The sequence below is a fragment of the Chiloscyllium punctatum genome, chromosome 17 (assembly GCF_047496795.1).
Source record: "Chiloscyllium punctatum isolate Juve2018m chromosome 17, sChiPun1.3, whole genome shotgun sequence".
Classification (NCBI taxonomy): Eukaryota; Metazoa; Chordata; class Chondrichthyes; order Orectolobiformes; family Hemiscylliidae; genus Chiloscyllium; species Chiloscyllium punctatum.
In genome coordinates, this window is record NC_092755.1 from 48681468 (window position 1) to 48696588 (window position 15121).

Below are 15121 nucleotides of genomic sequence, written 5' to 3' on the forward strand. Positions count from 1 at the left end.
GTTTCAGGCATATGCCCTTCATCATTCCTGATGACTCTGTCGATTCTCCTGCTCCTTGGATGCTGCCTGACCTTTAGTGCTTTTCCAGCCCCCCACTCTCGACTTGACACCATCCAGGAGACTCACACTTCAACATTCCCCCTTCCCCTCCCCTCCCCCACCCACCACCACTCAGTAGCAGCAGCGTGTACTGTCTACAAAAATCACCGAGGGGGCAGCTTTGAAAGTAACTTCCAAAACGTTGACGTCTGCCACCTGTTAGGACAAGGGCAGAAGATGCACAAGAACAGCAGCACGTGCAAGGCCCCCAGAAAGTTAAATACCTTTCTGACCTGGAATTATCCTGTTCCTTCATTCCCCTGGGTTAGAATCTGAAAGTGTTCTCGATCAACACTGTGAGAACTGCCCTATATCACATGCGGTACAATGGTCCTAGACAATGACTCACCATCAGCTTCTAGTGCTGGACAATAAATGCTGGCTTTGCTATAAAACAGGCAATCATAGATAGTGCGGAGAGAGGCCATTCGGTCCGTCGAATGTACACCGACCCTCTGAAGAGCATTCCACTCAGACCCACCCCACTTTTCTCATAGCTAACCCACCTAGCCTACACATCCTTGGGACAGTATGAGACAATTTAGCACGGCCAATCCAGCTAACCTGCACATCTTTGGACAGGAGGAGGAAACCGGAGCACCCGGAGGAAACCCACACAGACATGAAGAGAATGTGCAAACTCCACACAGCCCAACGGTGGAATCGAACCCGGGAACCTGGTGCTGCCAGGCAGCGGTGCTAACCACTGAGCCCCTGTGCCCTCACCCTATTCTTTGAAAACAAACATCAAGAAGCGATTTCCTCATTGGCAAACGATGGATTTCAGATAATTTATACTTGGGTGGCAACTTGGTGTCAGGAAGTGGTGGAAAGTCAGTAGAAAAATCCCGCAGATGCGGGGAAGCTGAAGCAAACACAGAGAATGCTGAAAAAAAACTCAGCAGGTCTGGCAGCATCCGGGGAGAGAAAGTGGCTCTTGTTTCAAGCTGTGTGTGGAAAATACTATACTTCCTGTCTCTGTCAAACATATTAAAAATAATCCCGATTTTCCAGCACCTCTCCTGAACAGTCAGACAAGAGTTGAAACATTAACCACTCTCTCCCGCCGATGCAGTTGGACAGTTCCTGCAGCGTTCTCTGGAACTGGTGCTGACCAGGCCACATCACATTTAACAAGAGACCAGAGTGTCTATTGTTTCTGAGGGTGTAACTGTGTTGTCTGATGCCACCTACCATTTCAAAGAGCATGGCTGATGTTACTGCCATCCAGTGTAGCTTGATTTCAAAGGCAGCATTTATTGAGTAGTTGCCATGGTAATAGCAGCTGCACCATTCGACATGGTCTGAGCGGTTATTGACATCCACAGCGAGGGTCACCGTCTTCTGCTCAGGGACTGTGGCAGCTGCAGACGGAGGAGGTCAAGAGAAAGCAGCAGGAACAGATTAAAATGAGACACAAACCTCAACACATTAAATACCACAGGACTAGCAGGGTGGGAAAATCAAAAATCAAGTCTCGTTTTTAATTTACACCAAGGCTATGTGAGGAGGGGAATCAAAAACCACTGTTAGCTTTACACAAAACTGGGCCGAAAATCAGTACATTTGTTCCCCAAAAGGGTGTCAATTGTAAGTTTCAGAGTGGTTTTTGTCAGAGATTGCACAAAGAAACATTGAGCAAAGGACACTCCTGCAAATGAAGTTCAGGCACAGATCACTTGCTTCATTAGGATTTTGTATCCACACTTTTTTTTTTAAGATTTTGCCCTGCTTGGGCCCACTCACCATGGTCTGCTTTCATCAACTCCCTAAATGGAGCATGCGTCTAAAGTGGGGTCCAACCAATGCCAGTTCATTCAGGCACATGGGAAACTAGCCCAATGTCAGGGTCCTGTGATAGAACGTTCCTACCTTGGCTACAGGACAGGCCCAAGTGAGATTGATGTTTGCTGAGAGTAAAATAGAGTGAAAGAGGCGTCAAATACTCCTGCATTATTTGGGACCAATAACACCACTCATATCTTGTTGGTCTGCGTCTTTATTACTTGGGAATAACGCAGCTTTCCAACTGGAATTAAACATCAGCTATTACGCTGTCGGTCTTTGGAGAGATTTAAGAAACAAATATCTTCCAACACTCGTATTTCTGGTCTAGACTGCAAGTGAGGTATTATGGTGGTTATCCTGCGTTGTTCAAGTAGTGGGGCTGTAAGAGCTAACTCCAGCTGGAGCAAGACTGTTTCCGAGAGGCAATGATGCCACTGTACCATAACGGGTACCCATTGTGGGCCTGGACTTTCAGCAGAATACAACATCTTGTATTTATAAAGCACCATTAACACAGCACCATGTCATAGATAGAACTGTCCTCTTCTTCTGAGAGTAGGTTCCTTCTTGGCAGAAGACCAGATTGCTCACATCCTCCTATCAGAGACAATCCGAAAGAGAGAGCACAGGAAGATAAACAGCTTTCGGAACATAGTGGGAAGCAGTGGAGATAATTACTGGGTACAACACTGAATAAAGAGGAGATTGTGGAAGCTATCATTATCACCTTGGTAAACTCATCACATCAGTACAAAGCTGCAGTCTGTTGTCCTGGCTGTGAATTGTAAGAGGCGGTTTGTTCTGGGAGTTCTGTCTGTCTCACGTCGATGCCCAGCTGAGCAGTCTTAGATTTGAGGACCCTTTCCAAGAGCCATCAGAGGCTGCTTTTGATACTCACGATTCCAGATTGTCTACCTTCCCATCATATTGTTGCTCCTTGTTCCCGCAGAAAGGACCATAAGCAAACAGCAACTTCAACCTGCCAGCTATTGGAGGTCTAACCCAGACTTCAACTATTCTGCCAGGACAGGGGGGAGGTAGCGTTTGGTCCTGTGCCTATCCAGGCTGGATAGTAGGAATCAACCACACAACGTTGACTACTCTTTCCAAGTTCAATGGGGCCATTTTTAAAAAAACTCTTCCATGGTACGTGGGTGTTGCTGGCAAGGCCAGTATCCCTGGTTGACCCAAACGGAGTGGCCTCATGAGGGCAGTTTAGATGTTATGGATCTGGAGTCAGGTGTAGCTCAGACCGGGTAAGGATGGCAGATTTCCTTCTCACTAGGACAGTACTGAACCGACTGGGTTTTTGTTTTACAGTGGTTTCGCGGTCACTGGAGATGAGCTTTCAAATCCAGGTTTAATTTAATGGAATTTAAACCTTATCAGCCAAAATGTGAGCCAGGGCCCATGGATTACAGGCCCAGTCGGGTAACCACTATATTACCATCGGCCCAGTTTGACAGTGCTGATGGGGAATAGCTAATTCAGTATTGACCAGGGGAGTTTCTGACCTGTTGGGGTCTCTTTTCACATGTTCTCCTCACCCACTTGCTCTGAGCGGGGATTTACACAATTTGATGAAACGAGAGGAAGCCCGATCGAGTTCCTGCGAACTCAGACAAAATTCTAGTAGCCTACTACTGCCACACAGCTCCTTCGCACAGTAAATCCATCATGATCAGAGCAGTCTTCTCTGCCTCTGCTCTCGCAGTCTGTACATTGCTTTTTATCGAGTCGAAAAGTGTGGTGCTGGAAAAGCACAGCTGGTCAGGGAGCATCCGAGGGGCAGGAGAGTCCATGTTTGGAGCAGAAACTCTTCATCAGGAATTGCTTTTTATGCTTTCACAATGTTCCGGTACATTCCAGTCTGGTGAATCCATAGAACCTTCTCTTCCAAACAAAGGAGAACGCAGGCCATGTCTGATAGGTGCATTCGTAGGGAGTAGGTGAGTGGGTCTGGGTGGGTTACTCTTCGGAGGGTCGGTGTGGATTTGTTGGGCCCAAGGGCCTGTTTCCACACTGTAGGGAATCTAATCTAATCTATTGACATTAAGTGACGTCTCCTCCTTTGACCTCATGATTTGGAGATGCCGGTGTTGGACTGGGTTAAACAAATTAAAAATCACACAACACCAGGTTATAGTCCAACAGGTTTAATTGGAAGCACCAGCTTTTGGAGCATCGTTCCTTCATCAGGTGGTTGTGGAGCAGCGCTCCGAAAGCTAGTGCTTCCAAACAAACATGTTGGACTATAACCTGGTGTTGTGTGATTTTTAACCCAGTCCAACACCAGCATCTCCAAATCATGACTATCATCGACACCACTAATCGCCGGCTTAAAGTGGAGAGGATCTCCAAGAATGTCGACACAGCCATCAAGTTTCTGCAGAAATGGAGGCAAGCAGAAAAGATTCCTTTGACCTCCGTAGATTCACCATACAAGGACCATTTCCAGATGATGTTTTAGCTCCACAGTCCTGAGATATGTTACTTGCTTGGAACAAGGACAGTGGGACACATACCTGCGGCAGAATCAAGTTTCTCAGGTTTCTCAGCTGAGGTGCCTTGTTTTACGGTATTGAAATGATTTATCAACGCAACTTGCTGTCACTGGTGAATCGGTAAGATCCCATTGCACTATTTCAGAGATAAGGGGAATTCTCCTGCAGTGACTAGCCTGTCACGATCACACTGTGGTTTACAGGACCACATTCCAACACTGCTTTGGGATGTTACAACATTACTGCAATCTCCTTTCTTAGCCGAGGGAAGTAATTACGTGAAACGAATACAAAAGCAAACATGCTACCTGACCTGCTGAGTTTCTCTAGCTTTTTTTTCCTTTCTTTTGTAATCTGAGCTGATGTTTGGAGGCTAAATTCAGAAATGAAAACTATAAGGACCAAGGGATGGAGAAAGGGAAAAACCAGATCGGGTCAACCTCTCCTTTACCTAACTGAGCCCACAGGTAACTTTCTTTGATGTGAAAGAACAGAAACCAGCACATCCCATTATAAAGGATGGAAGTTTTAATCTAAGATTGTTTATTGTATCACATCTCCATGACACTGGAGTCCTTTGGCTATATATTCTGTGAGTATGATCTTAACCTCCATAACCACCTGATGAAGGAGCAGCGCTCCAAAAGCTAGTGCTTCCAAATAAACCTGTTGGACTATACCCTGGTGTTGTGTCATTTTTAACTTTGCCCACCCCAGTCCAATACCAGCACCTCCAAGTCAGAGGAAAATGCTGGTATTTTTGCCATTTTACCAGCCAATGAAGGTGCAATCTGTGCATTATTTGCTGGCAACTGGTGAAAGATGAAGCATTTTTCCCTACTGCTTAGTAACAGGAACACTGGTGCAACATTCCAAGCCTCTAGCCATGAGCTGGCTCATCCCCTCTGTCACATTAAACGTTCACAATTTTAGAAACGTAATAGGGAATAAAGTGCTCGAGAACTCCTGCCAATCTGTAGGCTTCACAACATACAATGCATGCTAGAGAAGTGGCAAATGGTCTGTGTCCATGTACCCCACCCTCTCGTCACCTCCCACACATTGGCCAAACCCAGATATCACCACAGGGGCCGAGTGCATTAGGGAAGGCAGAGGGAAGGAAGAAACAGCAGAGTTGTCTCTGACCTCCAAGTCTTCAGTCAGGAAGTTGAGCACTTCCTCCATGTGCTCCCACTGTGTGGAGCTTTGAAAATCCAAGGGGAAGGACATGGAAGGCAACACAAGGGAAAAACATCACATCGACAGAACAGCCAATGGAACTGAAAACAGTGAATGAACAACTTTACAATCATTGAACATATTTCCATCTCCAATTCCTTTAGCTCACCCTTACTCTGGGAGAGCAATCTGCCATAATTGCTAATGTTATATCTCACAGTTAGTAACACCTTTAGGAGACAGGCTCCCTGGGAGATAGCAATATTCCACCAAGGCATGTGACCCGAGGGAACAAAGGTCTCAGACTCCATCTTAACTGGGGCCACATGGAGAATGACAAGCTGATGGAAGTGTGCTACTGTTTGTAACTGAATAGTTCAATATTAGTCCATATATTGATGTGCATACCAGGAGCTGTGATAAACATCTGTTGAATCTTTCAATACCATTTTACCCACATCTAATCTTTATGCTCCAGGATTTAAACATTGTTACATCATCCAGAAATACCATGTTGGAGACAGATCAATATCCAACGTATAACAATGGCTCTCGTTAGATCATTGCAATGAGACCTTTTTATGTAGTTGACCAAATATCCAAACATTCCAACAGTGGTCATTGGACAGTGATCAGCAATGGAGAACTGGTTCAATTTCTCCTTTTGCAATCTCCACTGCTGCTCAATAGAGAGAGAGGTGGGGTGGGGGCAAGGACACACCTATCCTTCTCCATTTAGTACTGTATCAGGAGAATCCTGTCTCTTCAGAAATCAACCTGTATACGTTACATCATGTCAATATCACCTCACACCCACCCCCCTCCCCGAAATTAATGAGGGGGGGGGGGGGGGAAGGAGGAAGGAATCATGCAGGATTGTCTGAAAGGAGGTCGAGGTGGGGCAGGTTTACATCACATCACAGGTTCGGTGTAGGGAATCAGTCAATGACATCCAAGAGGGGAACCGATGAGATCATGTGGACAGATTGGATTTAGCAAAAGCTTAACAGACACTAGCTTTTAACCAGGACATGGTATATTAGCCTGAAAGCTCAGTATCAAACTGCTGCAGTGGGTCTCAGCAACTGTAGGATATACCTCAAGGAAACCACGCAGTGTTTTGTCAGAACAAGCATTCCTTGGGTAACTTTGGTTAGTAAAGCTTACTGCCTGGAAATTGATAGAATAAATTTGTCAATTCTGAAATGATCTTGTTTCTGAATCGAAGGCTTTGTCACATGTCTCACTGCCTACAGTATAAGGGCCTGGGTTTGGGTTTTAGGTGGTTACATATCTCACGTGAGACCTTGGCTTTCGGCCTACAGTGAGGACACAAGTCCTGGTCAGAATGGAGAGCTGTCTTAGCACTCTCAACTGGAGGTTATTCTACTGTAAATCCATGCTGTATGATGTAAGCACATAATGTATAACTAAGGTCCAGTCACTTCACTGGGCCTGAGAGAGTGTATTTACTACAGTCAGAATTGTGAGCTTGGGAGACTTTAAAAATTAAAGACACACTTCCAACTCATCAGCTGACAGAGTGTTGTTTGATATTCACTCCATTTAGACAAAAACATAACTGAATAACGCTTTTAGCGTTATGGATAAGATTAATTATCCAGACAGCAGTGGTTGAGGGGCCTGTTTTTATTTTAAAGTTAGTCAATCCATTGCACCCGTTAAAGGATGAGACCACAGCTCAGACTGTGCCCTGGTCAAAGGCCAGCTCCTCCTCCAAGTAACTCCAATCTGGAAACTTTAATGAGAATGATCAAACTCGGTCAATCCCAGCTCATCTGATAGATCTATCTGATCCAGGTTGGGGAAAAAAAAAGAGGGGGACTTGGAAAAGAATTAGAACGTGGAGGGATGAGTTTAAAAAAAATTAGAATTATTTTAAAATCTTGAATTGAAATGGAAAGAATTATAGAATCCCTGCAGTGTGGAAGCAGGCCATTCGGCCTATCAGGTCGATACCAACCCTTCGCAGAGCATCCTACCTTGACCCAGCCCCCTACCCTATCCCTCTAATGCTGCATTTCCCCTGGCCATTCCACCCAGCCTGCACCACAGTCTTTGGACTGTGGGAGGAAACCCACACAGACAGTTGCCCGAGGCTGGAATCGAACCTGTGAGGCAGCAGTGCTAACCACTGAGCCACCGTGCTGTGTAGAATGTGTATTAACTTACATTCCCAGGTCAAAATGGACTGCTTTTGGAGCCTATAGTTAGTTCGAAAAGCGTGGCACTGGAAGAGCACAGCAGGTCAGGCAGCATCCGAAGAGAGGGAAAGTTGATGTGTTGGGCATAAACTCATCAGGCTTCAATGCAAGTCAACACTTTAAACCTGCTCTGAGATGATGTGGCGCCACATGACGATGGAGTGGTGTACATCAGATGCATGGAGTAAGCACAATATACCAGGGCCCCAAATGGAGGCCGGGAGCTCTGGTTTGAAGGGATAGGCTCTGTCCTTTTACAGATCTGGCATACAGGCAGCGACTCTGACAATAGAGAGCATCAGCAAAGTGGAAGAAAAGTTAAAAGTGTGTGCTTTTGTGGGGAAGATTTTGAAACTGAATCCATACTGGCAATATTTCATCTCTGGGAGAATGAGGATGGGGAGGGAAGGTAGAATTTGAACGTAAGGGTCAGAACGCCCTCTTTAGGCAAAACAAGCATTTCATGCATTTTAAGGGAAGTCATTGTAAATACTCTAACTGACCCGGACCGTGGGGGCTCAAGATTCAGGAAGCGCAAATGAGGCGAAAGGTTGCTGCCCAGTGAAGCAGTTACAGACAAGTAAATAGCCTGAGCGGTTGGCACGGAGAACGGGAGAAGGCAAATAGCGGCTGTCCACATGAACTCATCCCCTTTGGAGCCCATTCCCCCACTGTCTGTGGTGCGCATCTACCTAGTAATGCAGCCGCTTGACTTCGTCCTCCAAAACTGCGGCTGAAGGAACTGTGCCTACTTGCATAGGACGCTGGCCTACTGGGTAACCACGGTAACAGGAAGGCGGGAATGTCGACGTGAAGCCGCTCTTCCGTGAGGAAAGCCACCTCGAACCATTTGCGTTGGAATGCAGCCAGGTCGTCCATCGTTGAGGTGTACCAGATGGTGGAGGACTGCAGGTTTCCTGTAAATGGAGGGAGGGAGGAGTTTGAGACAATGTGTAGAACAGAAACCTGATGCAGAAACGAGTCATTTTCTCAATAAATGTTATATTGCCAGATGCAATTACCAGTAAAATATACCCTATGGGAACAGGAAAAATAAAGGGTTTCATCACTGCTGACGGAACACGAGCAGTTAGGGGTTAAAATTTAAAAAAAAAACAATTATTACCTAACTACTCTCTTTATTTCTTCATTTTCCTGCCTTTATATTCTCTGTTTTGGTTTATTTTTCTGCGTTTTAAGATGGCCGCCAGAGAGGGGTGACACAATACAGCACTTCACTGTATTTTGCAACAAGATACACGCGACAATAAATAAATCAAATAACGAAACATCCCTGTTTACGTTGGGAGGGAGGCAGAAGACAGGAAACTATCGGTCAGTCAGCCTGACCTCAGTCGCTGGCAAGATTTGAGAGTCCATTATTAAGGATGAGATTGTGGAGTACTGGGAGGTGTGTGGTAAAATAGGGCGGAATTAGCACAGCTTTTTGAAGGGGAGGTCATGACCGACAAATCTGTTGGAAGTCTTTGAAGAGGTAACAAGCAAATTAGATAAAGGAAAGCCAGTGGATATGATTTACTTGGATTTCCAGAAGGGCCTCTGACAAGGAGCCTCACAGGAGGCTGTTAAATAAGATAAAAGCCCATGGTGTTAGGGGCAAGGTACTGGTATAGATAGAGGATTGGCTGACTGGCAGAAGACAGACAGTGGGGATAAAGCGGTCTTTTTCAGGATGGTAAAGACACATGGAAGGACAGGTTGTGTTGGGAGCAGAGAGGATGCAGAAGGACTTGAACAGGGGAGGAGAGTGAGCAAGGAAGTGGCAGATGGAATACGGTGTTGGAGAGTGTGAGGTTATGCACTTTGGTAGGAAGAATAGAGGCATAGTCTATTTTTTAAGTGGCAAAAGGTTTTAGAAATCTGGAGATCTGGAAATGAGGCCTAGTTCAGGATGCTGTTAAGGTTAACATGCAGGTTCAGCTGGCAGTTAGGAAGGCAAATGCAATGTTAGCATTCATTTCAACAGAGCTAGGATACAAGAGCAGGAATTTAATGCTGAGGCTGTATAAGGAGGAGAAAGTGAGGACTGCAGATGCTGAAGACCAGAGTTGAAAAATGTGATGCTGGAAAAACACTCCTGGCATCCGAGGAGCAGGAGAATCGATGTTTCGGGCATAAGCCCTTCTTCAGGAATGAGGGTGTATAAGGCTTTGTTCGGACCACATTTGGAATATTGTGACCAGTTGTGGGCCCCGTATCTAAGGAAGGATGTGCTGGCTGGCCTGTGAGGAGGTTTACAAGGGGATGGAGGGCTGGTCATATGAGAAGTGGTTGAGGACTCTGGTTCTGTACTCAATGGAGATTAGAAAGATGGGGGAAGGATTTCATTAAAACTTACAGAATACCCAGGGGTCTGGATAGCGGGGGCGTGGAGAAGATGCTTCCACTAGGAGAGACTAGGACCCAAGGGCACGGCCTCCGAGTGAAGGGACGACTCTTTAGAACTGAAATGAGGAGGAATTTCTTCAGCCAGAGGGTTGGAATCTGTGGAACTCATTGCTGCAGAGGACTGTGGAGGCCAAGTCACTGAGTGAGTTTAAGACAGAGATGGATAGGTCCCTGATTACTAAGGGGATCAAGGATTGCAGGGGGAAGGTAGGAGATTGGGGTTGAGAAACATATCAGCCATGATTGAATGGCAGAACAGATGTGATGGGCCGAATGGCTTAAGTTTGCTCCTATAACTTAGGGCCCTAGGGAATCAAAGGTCATGGGGAAAAGAGGCAGGAAAATGAAGTTGAGGTTTATCAGATCAGCCATATCGCTTTGAACAGGGGAGACTTGATGGGCTGAACGGCCTACATCAGCTCCTATGTTTTATGCTCCTATTTAAAAACCTGGTAAAAAGAAAATCCTCCATTTATAGTGGCACCTTTCACAACCTCAGGACATCCAAGTATGTTTTACAGTCAACCGAGTACTGACTGAAGTAGAGGAAAACGTGTGTAATATGGAGTCACTCCGATTCAGAGGGTGAAAGTTTATTCCTGTCTGTGACAGTAGGACCATTTTTGGAATGTGACTCCAACTTTGCCCTTGGCCAATCTGCCAGTTACTTTCCAGACTGAGCCAACAAACAGCTCACTATCAGACTCCTCCACCAACTGGGAGGGAGGTGACCTGGCCATTGCGTTTTGGGCTTAAAGGGACCAGAAACGTGGAGCAGGGGCTGCTCCCCCCCACCCCACCGTGTCCTCACCCTCCTGAGGTCTCTCCCTGCAGCCCAGCTGACAGGCGCTCCCAGGAATGGGAGCTAGCTAATGACCAGGGCTGGTCCGAAGTGGCCAGAGAATGTCAGCAGCGGGAAGAGGTTTACCCCAACCGGGGGACAGTGTGCCAATGTGCCCTACCATGGCAGGAGAATACGAAAGCTCAGTGGAGGGACACCATCAGATGCCAGCATGCCACAAGTGAAAACGACTTGCAACTCCACCCACTGCTCTCACTGAGGGCATCTCACATGTGAGCAGCCAATTCTCACACTCAGCCCTCAGTCTTGTGCCCTCTCTGCCCATACCTCACCCTCCACAAATGGGGTACAGACAATGGAAGGAGGTAAGATGACACATCTCCCTGCACCCTTTGCCTTGGACAAGATGGCAAGAGGTACCAGGGTCTGGGGAACTGTGAAAGGATTCAGCTTGGTCATTCGTTAAACAGATGGTCTCATTAAAAAGTGTGTGCGTATGCATACGTGTGTGTGTGGTGTGTGTGCGGTGTGTGCCTATGACTGTGTCAGGGCTTGGGGGGTGGGGGTGTGTGTGTGTGTGTCAGGGCAAGGGTATGTATCTGTGCGTGTGTGGGGAGGGTGTCAGGGTGTGGGTGTGTATGTGTGTGTGGGCATCTGTGTGTGCGTGGGGGTGTCAGGGTGTGGGTGTTTATCTGTGTGTGTGGGGGGGGTCAGGGTGTGGGTGTGTAGGAGGGGTGGTGTCAGGAAGTGGGTGTGCATCTGAATGTGTGGGGGGGTGGTGTCAGGGTGTGGGTGTGTATCTGTGTGTGCGTGGGGGTGTCAGGGTGTGGGGGTGTCAGGGTATGGGTGTGTATGGGTGTGTGGGGGGGGTGTGTATCTCTGTGTGTGTGGGGTGTCAGGGTATGGGTCTGTATCTGTGCATGTGTGGGGGGTGGTGCCAGGGTGAGGGTGTGTATGTGTGTGTGTGTGCGTGTGCGTGTGTGGGGGACGGGGTGTGTCAGGGTGTGGGTGTGTATCTGTGTGTGTGGGGGGATGTCAGGGTGTGGGTGTGTCAGGGTGTGTGTGGTGTGTGTGGGGGTGGTGTCAGGGCATGGGTGTGTATGTGTGTGTGTGTGTGTGTGTGTGTGTGTGAGAGGGGTTGTGTCAAGATGAGTGTGTGTCTGTGTGTGGGCGTGTGTCAGGGTGTGGGTGTGTATCTGTGTATGTGGGGGGTGTCAGGGTGTGGGTGTGTGTCTATGTGTGGGGGCTTCAGGATGTGGGCATGTAAATGTGTGTGGGTGTGTGTGTCAGGGTGTGGGTGTTATCTGTATGTGTGTGTGGGGGTGTCAGGGTGTGGGTGTGTATCTGTGTGTGTGTGTATGTGGGGGTGGTGTCAGGGTAAGGGTGTGTATCTGTGTGTGGGGGTGTGTGTCAGGGTGTGGGTGGGTGTGTATCTGTATGCGTGTGGGGGGGGGTGTGTGTCGGTGTGTGGGTGTGTATCTGTGTGTGTGGAGGGTGGTGCCAGGGTAAGGGTGTATGTGTGTGTGTGTGTGTGTGTGTGTGTGTGTGTGTGTGTGTGTGTGTGTGTGTGTGTGTGTGGGGGGGGGGGGGGGGGGTGTCAGGGTGTGGGTGTGTATGTGTGTGGAGGGTGGTGCCAGGGTAAGGGTGTGTGTGTGTGTGTGTGTGTGTGTGTGGGGTGTCAGGGTGTGGGTGTGTATCTGTGTGTGTGGGGGTGTGGGTACCACATAGACCTTTACCTTTCTCAGTGTCTTTGTCGGTGACAAGCCTGTACAAGTAGAAGCCGTACACAAACGTTCGCATGGACTCCCCGAAGGCGTGGACAATCAGCTGCTCATCCAGCATTTTCTGCAGAAAGCAACGTGCACAGGGAAAGGTCAGCTTCTGTACACCCAGCCAGTGCCCGCCAGCAGAAGCAAACCTACCAGAGCACCAGAGGGCAACTGCCTCAATTGGCCACATACACTCACTCACTGGATCACTCAGACCGACAGGTGCAAACCTCAGCTAGATCCATGGCAGCAGCTGCCTCCTGTGTAACACTTCCCTGGGCCCTCTCATTGTCTGCTTCCCAGCAAAGGGGACAGTGACAGTGGGGAAAATAACAACGGGAGGTTGTACAGACAGGACTCAAAACACTCTCAGGAACCCCAGTTTTGCAGAGGTTGTTGGAAAATGAAAAGCAACTGGTACAATAGCTTAATAACAATTTCAACACCAAACCGTCAGGTGAGATGAGGATCTGGATTTTTAAAGTGGAACGCAGAGGAAACGCTAAAATAGCAAGGGGGAGGGATTGAAAACGGTGGTCAAACTGAAGTAACGGTGAGAATCAGCAGACTATTCAACATCATACATGGTTAATCAAGTCAATGGAAAAGCACATTGAAACTGGTTCCCAAGTCCATTCTAGTGCAGACAGCTCTGCTGTTAGTGAGCATATAGATTTACATCCACTGTAATGTATATATTTTAGAACATTCCAGCGTAGTACACGCCCTTCAGCCCACGATGTTATGGAACCAGTCTGAAGTCTATTTTACCTACACTATTCCAATATTATCCATATGTCTATCCAATGACCATTTAAATGCCCTTAAAGTTGGTAAGTCTACTCCTGTTGCAGGCAGTGCGTTCCACACCCTTACTACTCTCGGAGTAAAGAAACTATCTGTGACATCTGTCCTATTTCTATCCCCCAATCTAAAGCTATGTCCCCCCATCACCATTTGAGGAAAAAGGCTCTCCCTGTCCACCCTATCTGATTATCTTATATGTCTCTATTAAGTCAACTCTCAACCTTCTTCTCTCCAACGAAACCAGCCTCAAGTCCCTCAGCCTTTCCTCGTAAGACCTTCCCTCCATACCAGGCAACATCCTAGTAAATCTCCTCGGAACCATTTCCAACGCTCCCACATCCTTGCTATGGATGTAGGTTTGCTCGCTGAGCTGGAAGGTTAATTTCCAGACGCTTCGTCACCCCACTGGGGATCTCAACCTGAGCTACAAATCTTCTCAATAGGTTGCTCAGATCCTTCTTATAATGTGGTGACCAGAACTGTACACAATTCTCCAAGTGCGGACGCACCAAAGTTTTGTACAGCTGCAACATGACCTCGTGGCTCCGAAACTTAATCCCTCTACTAATAAACATTAACATACCATATGCCTTCATAACAACGCTATCAACTCGGTGGCAACTTTCAGTGATCCATGCACATGGACACCAAGATCTCTCTGCTCATCTACACGACCAAGAATCTTATCAATGGCCCAGTACTCTGTATTCCTGTTACTCCTTCCAAAATGAATCACCTCACACTTTTCCGCATTAAACTCCATTTGCCACCTCTCAGCCCAGCTTTGCAGGTTATAAATGCCCCTCTGTAACCCACAACATCCTTCAGCACTATCCACAACTCCACCAACCTTCGTGTCATCCGCAAATTCACTAACTCATCCTTCTACGCCCTCATCCAAGTCATTTATAAAAATAACAAACAGCAGTGGCCCCAAAACAGATCCTTGTGGTACACCACTAGTAACTAAACTCCAGGATGAATATTTCCCACCACCCTCAGTCATTGGATCAGAAATTGGCTAGCTGAACAAACTGCTAAATCACCCTCAATCCCATGCCTCCATATTTTTTTTTGCAATAGCCTACCGTGGGGAGCCTTACCAAATGCTTCACTGAAATCCATATACACCACATCAACCACTTTACCCTCATCCACCTGTTTGGTCACCTTCTCAAAGAATTCAATAAGGTTTGTGAGGCACGACCTTCACAAAACTGTGCTGACTATCCCTAATCAAATTATTCCTTTCTAGGATTTATAATCATCTATCTCTTTTGACCCTTTCCAACACTTTACACACAACTGAAGTAAGGCTCACAGGTTTATAATTACCAGGATTGCCTCGACTCCCCTTCTTGAACATAAGGACAACACTTGCTATCCTCCAGTCTCTGGCATTATTCCTGTAGACAATGACGACCAAGATCAAAGCCAAAGGCAATCTTCTTCCTAGCTTCCCAGAGAATCCTAGGGTAAATCCCATCTGGCCCAGGAGACTTATCTATTTTCACACTTCCCCGTGTTCTCCTTGTGAAC

At 47.1% G+C, this 15121-nt stretch overlaps 1 protein-coding gene across 1 annotated transcript in view; it reads right to left on the minus strand.

Annotated features, from left to right (window-relative positions):
• depdc5 (DEP domain containing 5, GATOR1 subcomplex subunit) overlaps window positions 1-15121 on the minus strand; it is a 221816-nt gene that overhangs the window by 16883 nt on the left and 189812 nt on the right. Inside the window, 3 exon segments of the mRNA XM_072587095.1 lie at window positions 1294-1463; window positions 8488-8712; window positions 12743-12851. Coding sequence (XP_072443196.1) covers window positions 1294-1463; window positions 8488-8712; window positions 12743-12851 — 504 coding nt within the window.